Source organism: Salvelinus sp. IW2-2015, linkage group LG27, assembly GCF_002910315.2.
Source record: "Salvelinus sp. IW2-2015 linkage group LG27, ASM291031v2, whole genome shotgun sequence".
Lineage (NCBI taxonomy): Eukaryota > Metazoa > Chordata > Actinopteri > Salmoniformes > Salmonidae > Salvelinus > Salvelinus sp. IW2-2015.
Window position 1 is genome coordinate 4387756 of NC_036867.1, and position 14268 is coordinate 4402023.

The 14268-nt window shown below is 44.1% G+C and overlaps 1 protein-coding gene across 1 annotated transcript in view; it reads left to right on the plus strand.

Annotated features, from left to right (window-relative positions):
• Positions 1-14268, plus strand: part of kmt2ca (lysine (K)-specific methyltransferase 2Ca) — a 233193-nt gene that overhangs the window by 115640 nt on the left and 103285 nt on the right. Inside the window, 2 exon segments of the mRNA XM_070435637.1 lie at positions 6595-6785; positions 13132-13280. Of these exon segments, the coding sequence (XP_070291738.1) occupies positions 6595-6785; positions 13132-13280 (340 nt within the window).

Consider the following 14268-nt stretch of genomic DNA (forward strand, 5'->3'; position numbering starts at 1 on the left):
GTAGATTTCTTTGCCACCATTTTTTGCAGAATTACTTAACTGCATTGTTGCAAACAGGTGCAAACAAAGCTGAAATGTTTACAGTCTATTTTTTTATATATTTTTTTAAATAATAATAATAAGAACATTTTCTACAAATTATATTCCACTTTGACATTGTGTTATTGTGTGTAGATCAGTGACAAAATCTCAATTTAATACATTTTAAATTCGAGGCTGTAACAACAAAATGTGGAGAACGTAAAGGGGTGTGAATCATTTCTGAAGGCACTGTATGTTTGAGGAATAAAGTGCTGTCAATTTACCTCACGGGGGAGGAAAATGTGGCGGTGAGAATAAGCTCTGAACGAACAAGAGCTTTTATGTGAAGCTCTCCTCAAATCACGTCTCCTTCTTACAGTGGTACTGTTTTCACCCTCCCCGGCCTCCTCTTTCTGTTTTCCACCCCCCCCCCCCCCGCTCTATCTCTCTCACTGTTCTCTTTTCCCCCTCTATCTCTGTTGTCCCCGAGAGTCTCCCGGCTGTTTCACATTATCCCCATTCCCCTCATTCTCCACCCCCCCCCCCTCTCTCTCTCTTTCCATCTCTCCACGTTTCCACATCTCCTCATCTCTCCACTGTCCTTAAGAGTCTCCCAGCTGTTTATCCGATGGTTGAAAATAGCTTTTGGGCCTTTTAGTGCCTCTTTGAGCGTCTTTTTGCCGCGGAGGGAGGCGATACAGACCTCAATTATCAACAATACAGTGTGTTCTCTCCTTTGCTGTGGTTGCAGTGAGGTTTGCAAGCACCAAGCGTTCATCTCTGCTATTGACCTCTGTATTAAGTCATAAAAAGTATATTTTTGGCTGTGTTGCTTCCTAAAATGGAGGAGGAGCGTGTGGGTGCCCAAGGCTAAGATGGCCCCAAACTCTTTACATTATTGTAAAGGGGAACATTATTGTTATTGCATTCTGGAAGACTTGTGAGGATTTCTTAGTTTCAAACTTCTATCTTTCAAACCAACATTTAGTTTTCATTCACCCATTTTACTTAGTTTTGGCCCCTGGGTGGCGCAGCATCTCAGTGCTAGAGGTGTCACTACAGATCCTGGTTTGTTTCTAGGCTGTATCACAACTGGCCGTGATTGGGAGTCCCATAGGCAGCGCTCATTAATTGGCTCAGCATCTTCCGATTACGGTTTGGCCGGTGTAGACCGTCATTGTAAATAAGAATTGTTTCTAACTGACTTGCCTAGTTTAAAACCTTTTGCGTACAGATCCCTTCAACGGGATAATTTCGTAAACAACCGCTGAATTGCAGAGCGCCAAATTCCCCAAAAATTACTAAAGATATTTATTTTCATGAAATCACAAGTGCAATATACCAAAACACATCTTAGCTTGTTGTTAATTTACAGCGAAAGCAATCCAAGCCTTTGTGAGTTTATCGATCACTAGACAAAACATTACGAACAGCTAGCAGTAATCTAGATGGTCACGAAAGTCAGAAAAGCAATCAAATTAATCGCTTACCTTTAGTCTTCGGATGTTGCACTCACGAGACTCCCAGTTACACAATAAATGTTCCTTTTGTTCGATAAATATTATTTTTATATCCAAAAACCTCCATTTGGTTGGTGCGTTATGTTCAGAAATCAACAGCTCGAGCGGTCATGAAGGGCAGACGAAAATTCCAAATATGTATCCTAAAGTTCGTAGAAACATTTTTATAATCAATCCTCAGGTTGTTTTTAACATAAATAATCGATAATATTTCAACCGGACGTAACTATTCATAAAAGAGCAAAGAAAATGTCGAGCCACAATTTTGCGCGCATGAAATAATCGAAGACATTCAGCTATCCACTGACGTGTTTTGATAAAATCTAAAGACTGTTCACACCCTGTGGAAGCCATTGGAAAAGGAATCTGGTTGATATCCCTTTAAATGGAGGAACGGCAGGCAATGGAACAGGAATTTTTCAAAATAAGAGGCACTTCCGTGTTGGATTTCCTCAGGTTTTCACCTGCAAAATCAGTTCTGTTATACTCACAGACAATATTTTGACAGTTTAGGAAACTTTAGTGTTTTCTACCTATCTGTCAATTTTATGCATATATTCTAGCATCTGGGCCTGAGAAATAGGCAGCTTACATTGGGAACGTTATTTTTTCCAAACATAAAAATTCTTCCCCCTAGCTTCAAGAGGTTAAATAAATAAAACAAGTAAATGTGAATTAGTCCACAGGTGAAGAGATTGAGATGTAATCTGAGGTAATCCATCATTTCACATCCCCCTCTTACCCGGCCAGCAGTGGTATGAGAGTGGTAGGGATTGGAGGGATTCTCCTAACCTGCCACATTAATTGGTTAGATATGCCTCTCTCTGATCCATGCCTCTGACCAGAAGCTGGCCACCAGCTCTGCCCTCTTTCTCACTCACTCACTTCACTATTTTAGTCATTTAGCAGATGCTTTTATCCGGAGCGATTAGTGCTTCATCTTAAGATAGCAAGGTGGGACAACCACATCACAGTCATAGGCAGTACATTTTTACTTAAAGTAGCTAATCAGCATAGTAAAGCTAGTAAAAGGGAAGAGAGTCAAAGTGGGTGTGGTGTTGTGGGGGGATACTCTTTGAAGAGGTAGGGTTTTAGATGTTTTCTGAAGATGGCAGGGACTCTGCTGTCCTAGCTTCAGGGGAAGCTTGGTCCACCATTGGGTCCAGGACAGAGAAGAGCTTGACTGGGCTGAGCGGGAACTACTCTTCTCTTAAAGCTGAAATGTTTACAGTCTATTTTTTTATATATTTTTTTAAATAATAATAATAAGAACATTTTCTACAAATTATATTCCACTTTGACATTGTGTTATTGTGTGTAGATCAGTGACAAAATCTCAATTTAATACATTTTAAATTCAGGCTGTAACAACAAAATGTGGAGAACGTAAAGGGGTGTGAATCATTTCTGAAGGCACTGTATGTTTGAGGAATAAAGTGCTGTCAATTTACCTCACGGGGGAGGAAAATGTGGCGGTGAGAATAAGCTCTGAACGAACAAGAGCTTTTATGTGAAGCTCTCCTCAAATCACGTCTCCTTGCTTACAGTGGTACTGTTTTCACCCCTCCCCGGGCTCCTCTTTCTGTTTTCCATCCCCCCCCCCGCTCTATCTCTCTCTCACTGTTTCTCTTTTCCCCCTCTATCTCTGTTGTCCCCCGAAGAGTCGTCCCGGCGTTTCAACAATTATCCCCATTCCCCTCATTCGTTCCACCCCCCCCCCTCTCTCTCTCTCTTCCATCTCTCACTTTCCACATCTCTCCATCTCTCCACTGTCCCTTAAGAGTCTCCCAGCTGTTTTTATCCGATGGTTGAAAATAGCTTTTGGGCCTTTTAGTGCCTCTTTGTAGCGTCTTTTTGGCCGCGGGAGGGAGGCGATACAGACCTCAATTATCAACAATACAGTGTGTTCTCTCCTTTGCTGTGGGTTGCAGTGAGGGTTTGCAAGCACCCAAGCGTTCATCTCTGCTATTGACCTCTGTATTAAGTCATAAAAAGTATATTTTTGGCTGTGTTTGCTTCCTAAAATGGAGGGAGCGGTGAGTGCCCAAGGCTAAGATGGCCCCAAACTCTTTACATTATTGTAAAGGTGAACATTATTGTTATTGCATTCTGGAAGACTTGTGAGGATTTCTTAGTTTCAAACTTCTATCTTTCAAACCAACATTTTAGTTTTCATTCACCCATTTTACTTAGTTTTGGGCCCCTGGGTGGCGCAGCATCTCAGTGCTAGAGGTGTCACTACAGATCCTGGTTTGTTTCTAGGCTGTATCACAACTGGCCGTGATTGGGAGTCCCATAGGGCAGCGCTCAATTAATTGGCTCAGCATCTTCCGGATTACGGTTTGGCCGGTGTAGACCGTCATTGTAAATAAGAATTTGTTCTTAACTGACTTGCCTAGTTAAAACCTTTTGGCGTACAGATCCCTTCAACGGGATAATTTTCGTAAACAACCGCTGAATTGCAGAGCGCCAAATTCCCCAAAAATTACTAAAGATATTTATTTTCATGAAATCACAAGTGCAATATACCAAAACACATCTTAGCTTGTTGTTAATTTACAGCGAAAGCAATCCAAGCCTTTGTGAGTTTATCGATCACTAGACAAAACATTACGAACAGCTAGCAGTAATCTAGATTGGTCACGAAAGTCAGAAAAGCAATCAAATTAATCGCTTACCTTTGATCTTCGGATGTTTGCACTCACGAGACTCCCAGTTACACAATAAATGTTCCTTTTGTTCGATAAATATAATTTTTATATCCAAAAACCTCCATTTGGTTGGTGCGTTATGTTCAGAAATCAACAGGCTCGAGCGGTCATGAAGGGCAGACGAAAATTCCAAATAGTATCCGTAAAGTTCGTAGAAACATTTTTTATAATCAATCCTCAGGTTGTTTTTAACATAAATAATCGATAATATTTCAACCGGACGGTAAACTATTCAATAAAAGAGAAAGAAAATGTCGAGCCACAATTTTTGCGCGCATGAAATAATCGAAGGACATTCAGCTATCCACTGACGTGTTTTGATAAATCTAAAGACTGTTCACACCCTGTGGAAGCCATTGGAAAAGGAATCTGGTTGATATCCCTTTAAATGGAGGAACGGCAGGCAATGGAACAGGAATTTTTCAAAATAAGAGGCACTTCCGTGTTGGATTTCCTCAGGTTTTCACCTGCAAAATCAGTTCTGTTATACTCACAGACAATATTTTGACAGTTTAGGAAACTTTAGTGTTTTCTATCCTAATCTGTCAATTATATGCATATTCTAGCATCTGGGCCTGAGAAATAGGCAGCTTACATTGGGAACGTTATTTTTTCCAAACATAAAAATTCTTCCCCCTAGCTTCAAGAGGTTAAATAAATAAAACAAGTAAAGTGAATTAGTCCACAGGGTGAAGAGATTGAGATGTAATCTGAGGTAATCCATCATTTCACATCCCCCTCTTCACCCGGCCAGCAGTGGTATGAGAGTGGTAGGGATTGGAGGGATTCTCCTAACCTGCCACATTAATTGGTTAGATATGCCTCTCTCTGATCCCATGCCTCTGACCAGAAGCTGGCCACCAGCTCTCCCTCTTTCTCACTCACTCACTCACTCACTATTTTAGTCATTTAGCAGATGCTTTTATCCGGAGCGAGTTAGTGCATTCATCTTAAGATAGCAAGGTGGGACAACCACATCACAGTCATAGGCAGTACATTTTTACTTAAAGTAGCTATCAGCATAGTCAGAGCTAGTAAAAGGGAAGAGAGTCAAGTGGGGTGTGTGTGTGTGGGGGGGGGGGGATACTCTTTGAAGAGGTAGGGTTTTAGATGTTTTCTGAAGATGGGCAGGGACTCTGCTGTCCTAGCTTCAGGGGGAAGCTTGGTCCACCATTGGGGTGCCAGGACAGAGAAGAGCTTGGACTGGGCTGAGCGGGAACTGCCCGCCCATAGGSGTCGGAGGGCCAAGAGACCAGAGGTGGCAGAACGGAGWACTCGGGTTGGAGTGTAGGGTTTGAGCAGAGCCTACACCCAAACTCCACCACCCCATCTCATTAATCCCTGTCTGTCCACTGCTCACTGTGACAAAACACACTGTGCTGCCATGGCAAATTGAGTTATCTGAGGCCTGCTAATACACACACACACACACACCCCTCCCCCATCTTCTCCCAAATCCCAGACAGGCACTTACTTTCCTTAGGATGGACGGGTGGGCATTTATCTCTCCCTTCTTCCCCGGTCCCACAGGCAGGACCTGACAGACAGTGATAGTATTCACCAACTCTCCCCCCCACTGTTGGACATGAGCCGGCCACTGGACCCAGGCCAGAGTGGTGGCTTGTTACTGTACTAGGCCAGTGGGGGTCTGAGCTTTAGAAGGGGAGGGTTTGAGTGTTGTGGGGGTTTTCACAGAGAAGCTTTAGAATGAGCTTGTTCCTCCTACTCGCCCCCAAAATCCGGGAATGATGCTGCTCCTTTTGAACGTTACTCAATGAGCTTGAAGTGGTACTTTTGAAGGCGTAATGAAATTTCCAGCTGGCTGATCACATGCTCATTGCATAGAGGGAGGCATATTTTTAAAGATGCGTTTGGGAAATTGATGTTAATTCTGATATTTCGTAACCCAATGCAGTGAAAAAGTATTTGAAATTGCTGTTGTAAAGATGTCAAGTGTTATATCAGTTTTAATTAGTAACATTACAATGTAAATAAATGGCAATTAGTTTAGACCTCTGATGTGTTACATTTTCAGCAAATATTTAAACACAACAATTTCATGCTTAATAACAAAGTGAGGTCAGTTGGCAGATGTTTTGAAGGTGGTTAGCAGAAATAAAGTTCTTACTTTCTATGTTATGTATGATCGTTCTGTTGCCATGGAGCTAAGCATTCTATAGCCACCGGGGAAAGMTTTTTTCAAATAATGTATTTTTCACGTTATGGTTTTGCAACTCCAAACTTTGGTTGTTAGACAATGAAAAGAGAAATGTTGAAATGTTCTGGAAGGCAATGAATCCATGTAGTAATGTAACTAATGTAGCATGTCTCTCCCTCTCCAGAACTGTCGGGTGTGTTCTCAGTGCGGGGTCAGGCAGGCAGGCCACTGGGGCCACAACATCACACTGTGTGAGAGTTGCCACACGCGACCGGAGGAGCCCGCCCCCGCTCTGTCGTGTCCGCTGTGTGGGAGGGGCCAGGGCCTCGGCGACGTCCCCAAGGATGACSTCCTCAACTGCAATACCTGCAAAAGGTACGCCTCATTCTGTCGCCGCGGTTACTGTTGATTATGTTTCAGAATTCTGCTAAGGGAATGCAAGACAATGAGCTGATACACAGCAGAGCTGTAATTAAGCAATAAGACTCGAGGGGGATGTGGTATATGGCCAATATACCATGGCTAAGCGCTGTTCTTATGCACAACGTAATGCGGAGTGCCTGGACACAGCCCTTAGCCGTGACAGACAGTGATAGTATTCCACTGCTCAGCTTTGTTAGGTGCCTTATTGCCTTATTGATATTATAAACTGGTTACCAACGAAATTAGAGCAGTTAAAATAAATATTTTGTCATAGCCATTGTATACGGTCTGATACCTGGGGCGGCATGTAGCCTAGTGGTTAGAGCATTGGACTAGTAACAAAAAGGTTGCTAGATCAAATCCCCGAGCTGTTGTTCTGCCCCTGAACAAGGCAGTTAACACACTATTCTTACGCCGTTTTTGAAAAYATAATTTGTTCTTAACTGACTTGCCTAGTATAATATATATCACGGCTGTCAGCCAATCAGCATTCAGGGCTTAAACCACCCAGTTTATAATGTTTATTTTGTGTGTGACTAGCCTGGTCCCAGATCTGTTAGTGTTTTGGTCATTGTCATTTTTCACATAAGTGTTCATACAGCACAAACAGATCTGGGACCAGGCTTACATGTATCAGTGAGTGGTGTATTATACTGTATCTGCCACATGGGTTCCCAAGGGGCCTCTAAGTGTCTCTGTGTACGCAGGTTGTATCATCTGTCTCATTACGTGTGATTGAGTGGCGCAGCGGTCTAAGGCACTGCATCTCAGTGCTAGAAGCGTCACTACAGACCATTGTTCGATTCGAGGGAGTATCACAACCGGCCGTGATTGGGAATCCCTTAGGGCGGCGCACAATTGACCCAGTGTCGTTAGGGTTTGGCCGGGTTAGGCCTTAATTATAAATAAGAATTTGTTCTTAACTGACTTGCCTAGTTAAATAAAGGTTAAAATATACATTAAAAAAATTATTTCACTTATTTTGTGCGTAATGTTTCTGCCACCGTCTCTTATGACTGAAGAGCTACTGGATATCAGGATAGCGATGACTCACCTCATTCTGGACAAAGATTTTTTTCTTTAACGAGTCGGACGCGAAGGATTTACTTCAGACACCCGACAAGGCACAAATCTATTCGCATGAAGAAGAGACTGAGATATCAGGGACGTAGGTCCGGGTGCCTTGTAAGGATCCGATGGCGAGTGAGTAATCCCCAGCTACCATCAGTTTTATTAGCCAACGTGCAATCATTGGATAACAAAATGGATGAGCTCCGATCAAGACTATCCTACCAACGGGACATTAAAAACTGTAATATCGTATATTTCACCGAGTCGTGGCTGACCGACGACATGGATAACATACAGCTGGCTGGGGTTTTGGTCCAACGGCAAGATAGAACAGCTGCCTCGGTTAAGACAAGGGGTGGCGGTCTGTGTCTATTTTTAAATAACAGCTGATGCACAAAATCTAATTTTAAGGAAGTCTCGAGATTTTTCTCGCCTGAGGTAGATTATCTCATGATAAGCTATAGACCACACTATTTACAAAGAGTTCAACTATATTTTTCGGAGCTGTTTATTTACCACCACAAACCGATGCTGGCACTAAGACGGCACTCAACGAGCTGTATAAGGCCGTAAGCAAACAAGAAYATTCTCATCCAGAGGCGGCGCTCCTAGTGGGTGGGGACTTTAATGCAGGGAAACTTAAATCCATTTTACCTAATTTCTACCAGCATGTTATGTGCAACCAGAGGGAAAAAAATTCTAGATCACCTGTACTCCACACAGAGACGCGTACAAAGCTCTCCCTCGCCCTCCATTTTGTAAATCCGACCACAACTCTATCCTCCTGATTCCTGCTTACAAGCAAAAATTAAAGCAGGAAGCACCAGTGACTCAGATGAAGTGGTCAGATGAAGCAGATGCTAAACTACAGGACTGTTTTSCTATCACAGACTGGAACATGTTCTGGGATTCTTCCGATGGCATTGAGGAGTACACCACATCAGTCACTGGCTTTATCAATAAGTGCATCGAGGACGTCGTCCCCACAGTGACTGTACGTACATACCCCAACCAGAAGCCATGGTTTACAGGCAACATTCGCARTGAGCTAAAGGGTAGAGCTGCCGCTTTCAAGGTGCGGGACTCTAACCCGGAAGCTTAAAATAAATCCTGCTATGCCCTGCGACGAACCATCAAAACAGGCAAAGCGTCAAAACAGGGCTAAGATTGAATCATACTATTCCAGCTCCGACGCTCGTCTTATGTGGCAGGGCTTGCAAACCATTACAGACTACAAAGGGAAGCACAGCCYCGAGCTGCCCAGTGACGCGAGCTGCCCAGTGACGCGAGCTGCCCAGTGACACGAGCCTACCAGTGACACGAGCCTACCAGATTAGCTAAATCACTTCTATGCTCGCTTCGAGGCAAGCAACACTGAGGCATGCATGAGAGCATCAGCTGTTCCGGACGACTGTGATCACGCTCTCCGTAGCCGACGTGAGTAAGACCTTTTAAACAGGTCAACATACACAAGGCTGCGGGGCCAGACGAATTACCAGGACGTGTGCTCCGGGCATGTGCTCACCATCTGACAGGTGTCTTCACTGACATTTTCAACATGTCCCTGATTAAGTCTTTTTAATACCAACATGTTTCAAGCAGACCACCATAGTCCCTGTGCCCAAGAACACAAAGGCAACCAGCCTAAATGACTACAGACCCGTAGCACTCACGTCCGTAGCCATGAAGTGCTTTGAAAGGTTGGTAATGGCTCACATCAACACCATTATCCCAGAAACCCTAGACCCACTCCAATTTGCATAACGCCCAAACAGATCCACAGATGATGCAATCTCTATTGCACTCCACACTGCRCTTTCCCACCTGGACAAAAGGAACACTTATGTGAGAATGCTATTCATTGACTACAGCTCAGCGTTCAACACCATAGTACCCTCAAAGCTCATCGCTAAGGATCCTGGGACTAAACACCTCRCTCTGCAACTGGATCCTGGACTTCCTGATGGGCCGCCCCCAGGTGGCGAGGGTAGGTAACAACACATCTGCCACACAGATCCTCAACACTGGGGCCCCTCAGGGGTGCGTGCTCAGTCCCCTCCTGTTCACCCACGACTGCATGGCCAGGCACGACTCCAACACTATTATTAAGTTTGCCGATGACACGATAGTAGTAGGGCTGATCACAGACAATGATGAGACAGCCTATAGGGAGGAGGTCAGAGACCTGACAGTGTGGTGCCAGAATAACAACCTCTCCCTCAACGTGATCAAGACTAAGGAGATGATGGACTACAGGAAAAGGAGGACCGAGCATGCCCCATTCTCATCGACAGGGCTGTATTGGAGCAGMTTGAGAGTGTAACCGATGTGAAATGGCTAGCTAGTTAGCGGTGGTGCGCGCTAATAGCGMTTCAATCGGTGACGTCACTCGCTTTGAGACCTTTAAGTAGTGGTTCGGCTTTTGTGGAGCGATGGGTAACGATGCTTCGTGGGTGACTGTTGTTGATGTGTGCAGAGGGTCCCTGGTTCGCGCCCGGGTCGGGACGAGGGGACGGACTAAAGTTATACTGTTACAAGAGCTTCAAGTGTCCACATRACCAACAAACTATCATGGTCCGACCACACCAAGACAGTCGTGAAGAAGGCACTATAATGCCTATTCCCCCTCAGGAGACTGAAAAGATTTGGCATGGGTCCTCAGATCCTCAAAAAGTTATACAGATGCACCGTCGAGAGCATCCTGACTGGTTGCATCACCACCTGGTATGGCAACTGCTCGGCCTCCGACCGCAAGGCACTACGGAGGGTAGTGCGTACGGCCCAGTACATCACCGGGGCCAAGCTTCCTGCCATCCAGGACCTCTATACCCGGCGGTTTCAGTTTAAGGCCCTAAAAATTGCCAAAGACTCCAGCCACCCTAGTCATAGACTGTTCTCTCTGCTACTGTACGGCAGTCGGCTGCCCTGCCCTGGTGCCTGTGCAGAAATGTAATTACTGCAGGCAGAGAGAGCCGGAGAGAAAATGGAGCAGGAGACAGTCGGGCTCCAAGTCTTGGTTCAAAAGGCTTCTTAACAGCTACTACCCCCAAGCCAATAGACTCCTGAATAGCTTATCAGATGGCTACCCGGACTATTGGCATTTATTATCCATCATAGTCACTTTAACTCCAACCCCAGCACATTGACTCTGTACCGGTACCCCCTGTATATAGTCTCGTTATTGTTATTTTGTTTTATTTTTTACTTTAGTTTATTTTGTAAATATTTTCTTAACCAACAATGCAGTTCAAGAAATTAAGAGACTATATACAGGGGGTACCGGTACAGAGTCAATGTGCTGGGGTTGGAGTTAAAGTGACTATGCATGGATAATAAATGCCAATAGTCCGGGTAGCCATTTGYTAAGCTATTCAGAGTTAAGCGCCTGTAAGTAAGCATTTCACGGTAAGGTCTACACAAGTTGTATTCAGCGCATGTGACAAATATTTGATTTGATCTTCAATATATTAAACTTTAGTTTGTTGAAGTTTCACAGACAGGGAAACATAGCGTTACATAATTGTAGGTTAGTTTAGTTGGTTTCTCACATGTTCCACATCGTACAAATGTTCAATACCAAAGGTAATCTTCAGGTTAACAACTGGCTCAGCGCTCCAGCCAATCCTGGTCACCGAAAACGATAAATCAGTAGATTACTGGCTACGGGGCCTCTACACCAACCACTATTGTTAACCAATCACAGGGCTGGATTTGGCAGCCCTGCTGAGGGCCAACAATTTTCCACAACAGAGTAATTGTTGCGTACGGCGACCACTGCGAAGTCATTACGGCAACCCAGAGCTCATGCGGTCAGTGGCACAGTGATGGCTTTGTGATAAGGGGTCGTGTAAAGTAAAAACCGCTGTGGCGAATGGATTGGTTTATCCAAGGYCCAGCAAGTCGCCTGAGGGTCACACACATTATTCACTGTACTAGACACTTCCTGGGGTCCAGGGAAGTAGATGGAAGCTGCAAACTCATATCAACCCTTACAGTGGAACCACACTTGAAGTGCTGTTTTAGGCATTTTGTATTGGGGAGCGGGAAGACTGTGGCAGCCGTAGGTTATTCACAAACTATTCACAAGGCCAGTTCTGCATCGTTATTGTGGCTAGTTTTAACAGTAGCATTAARACCAGCTCCTGGAGAGGGATGACATGGCCATTCTCTAAGAGGTCCCTCATAAGTATGACGAAGCATACTCACATTGCTGAGTAGGGCTCACGCAGCCACTTCTCTGGTAGTCATCCTAATGTTCTCCTAACACACTGGGATGTATTACCATCAATGAACTGCATTGGTGTGTTTGCATAGTGCTTACCTATCACACTGACTTAGCTAACAGGCTACTTGCCAGTCTCCCCACTGAAACTCTAATCAAACTCAAACTGGTCTGTCTTTTGAAGTAGACGGAGCCCGGGAGTCGCTGGAGGAGCCCAATTCCCCATTATGACTCTCTACCTCCCGCGGACACTCACTCGGGGGTCCTTTCGACACAGCCGGCTGCCCTGCCCTGGTGCCTGTGCAGAAATGTAATTACTGCAGGCAGAGAGAGCCGGAGAGAAAATGGAGCAGGAGACAGTCGGGCTGCACCCTACTGGGACAAACCTGCAGCAGCGCTACACACAGAATTKATCTGGAGAGAGGGGAGARGGGAGAGGGAGACGGGAGAGGGAACGCGGGGAGGGAGAGGGAGCAAGGCAGAGCAAGAGCGGGTGCAAGAAAAGAGGGGAAGAGTGGAGGAGAGTGAGAGAGGGGGAAACAGCTGGCAGAGCAAACCCACAGGCTTAGAGACCCCTCTCTGGGAGAGCTGCCCTGGAGGCTGTCTGACTGATGATGAACCAAACCTGCCTGACRAGACAGTTTAGTCATGCTTAATGCATCAGGGTGGATGTCAAATAATAACTAAGGCTGGTATAAAGAAGGACTGATGGAAACCAGCTTCACACTGATGACAAGTGAAGTTGCACTGTTTTGATGGAGCATGTGATTGTGGTGCGTTCCAGTCAAAATAGTATATTTCTTGCTTTGTCATAGTAACGTCAGGTGGGGGTGTTGTTAGTGGGTTATGTATATTGTCATAATCTGACATGACATTTGTGTAAACAATATGGAGAAGGTGCTTTTTATTGTGGAAGAAGAAATTATTGGGGAAACACTGATGCTACAAGTTGAAGTAATGTAAAGCTGTGTTGTTGATAAAATTGTGTTTTTTTGTTTCTCTCAGGTGGCTTCATGGGGAGTGTGAGAAGCAGGCAGGGGGRGACCTGGACCTTCACCCCCAGGCCGACTACGTCTGTACACAGAGGGACATGGTGGAAACCCCGGCCAGCCCCATCCAGGAACCCACAGAACCAGAACCAGAACCAACTATGGGTAAGAACAGAAACTGCACATCTGGAGTGTAGTTGAATATGTGGAATAGTTCTGTGGACTAGTGTTTATATGTAATGTGGCTCTATACTCCAGCATTTTAGGGATGTGAATGTTTCATATTAGGCATGTATGAAAATATCCTCAAATACAGAATGTATAAAAAATACCCTCAAATAAAAGTTGACATTCTGTACTGTTTCCTATGAAACTTTTGATCTCAAATCCAAACACTGGAGTGTAGAACCAAATATATATATATATATATATATATATATAATACTTTTGACTGGTACTGTGTGTATAGATAGATAGTAGCAGTCAAACGTTTGGACACACCTACTCATTCAATGGTTTTTCTTTATTTTTTACAATTTTCTACATTGTAGAATAAATAACACATGGAATCATGTAATAACAAAAAAAGTGTAAAACAAATCAAAATATATTTGAGATTCTTCAACGTTGCCACACTTTGCCTTGATGACAGCTTTGCACACAATATAGAAAATAGTAAAAATAAGAGAAACTCTTGAATGAGTAGGTGTCATACTTTTGACTGCTACTGTGTATATATACATGTTTTTGCTTCACTGTCCAAATACATATGATGTGGAACAGTGTTGTTATCTTGTTGACTACTTGCATTAGTACTGTTGTCAAGTTGACTATGTAGAATATAACTGTAGTCTAGTTGTTGACTATGTGGAATATTGCTGTAGTCAAGTGTTTCTTAATCCTGGTCACGGGGACCCAAAAGGGGTTTTGACCTAGCACTACACACCTGGTTCCACTAATCAACTAATCATCAAACTTTTGTTTGATTAGTGTAATCAGGTGTGTAGTGCTAGAGCAAAATCAAAAATGTGCACCCCTTTGGGTCCCCAGGACCAGGATTGAGTAACACTGCTGTGGTCTCGTTGACTATGTGGAATAGTGCTGTAGTCTCGTTGACTATGTGCAATAGTGCTGTAGTCTCGTTGACTATGTG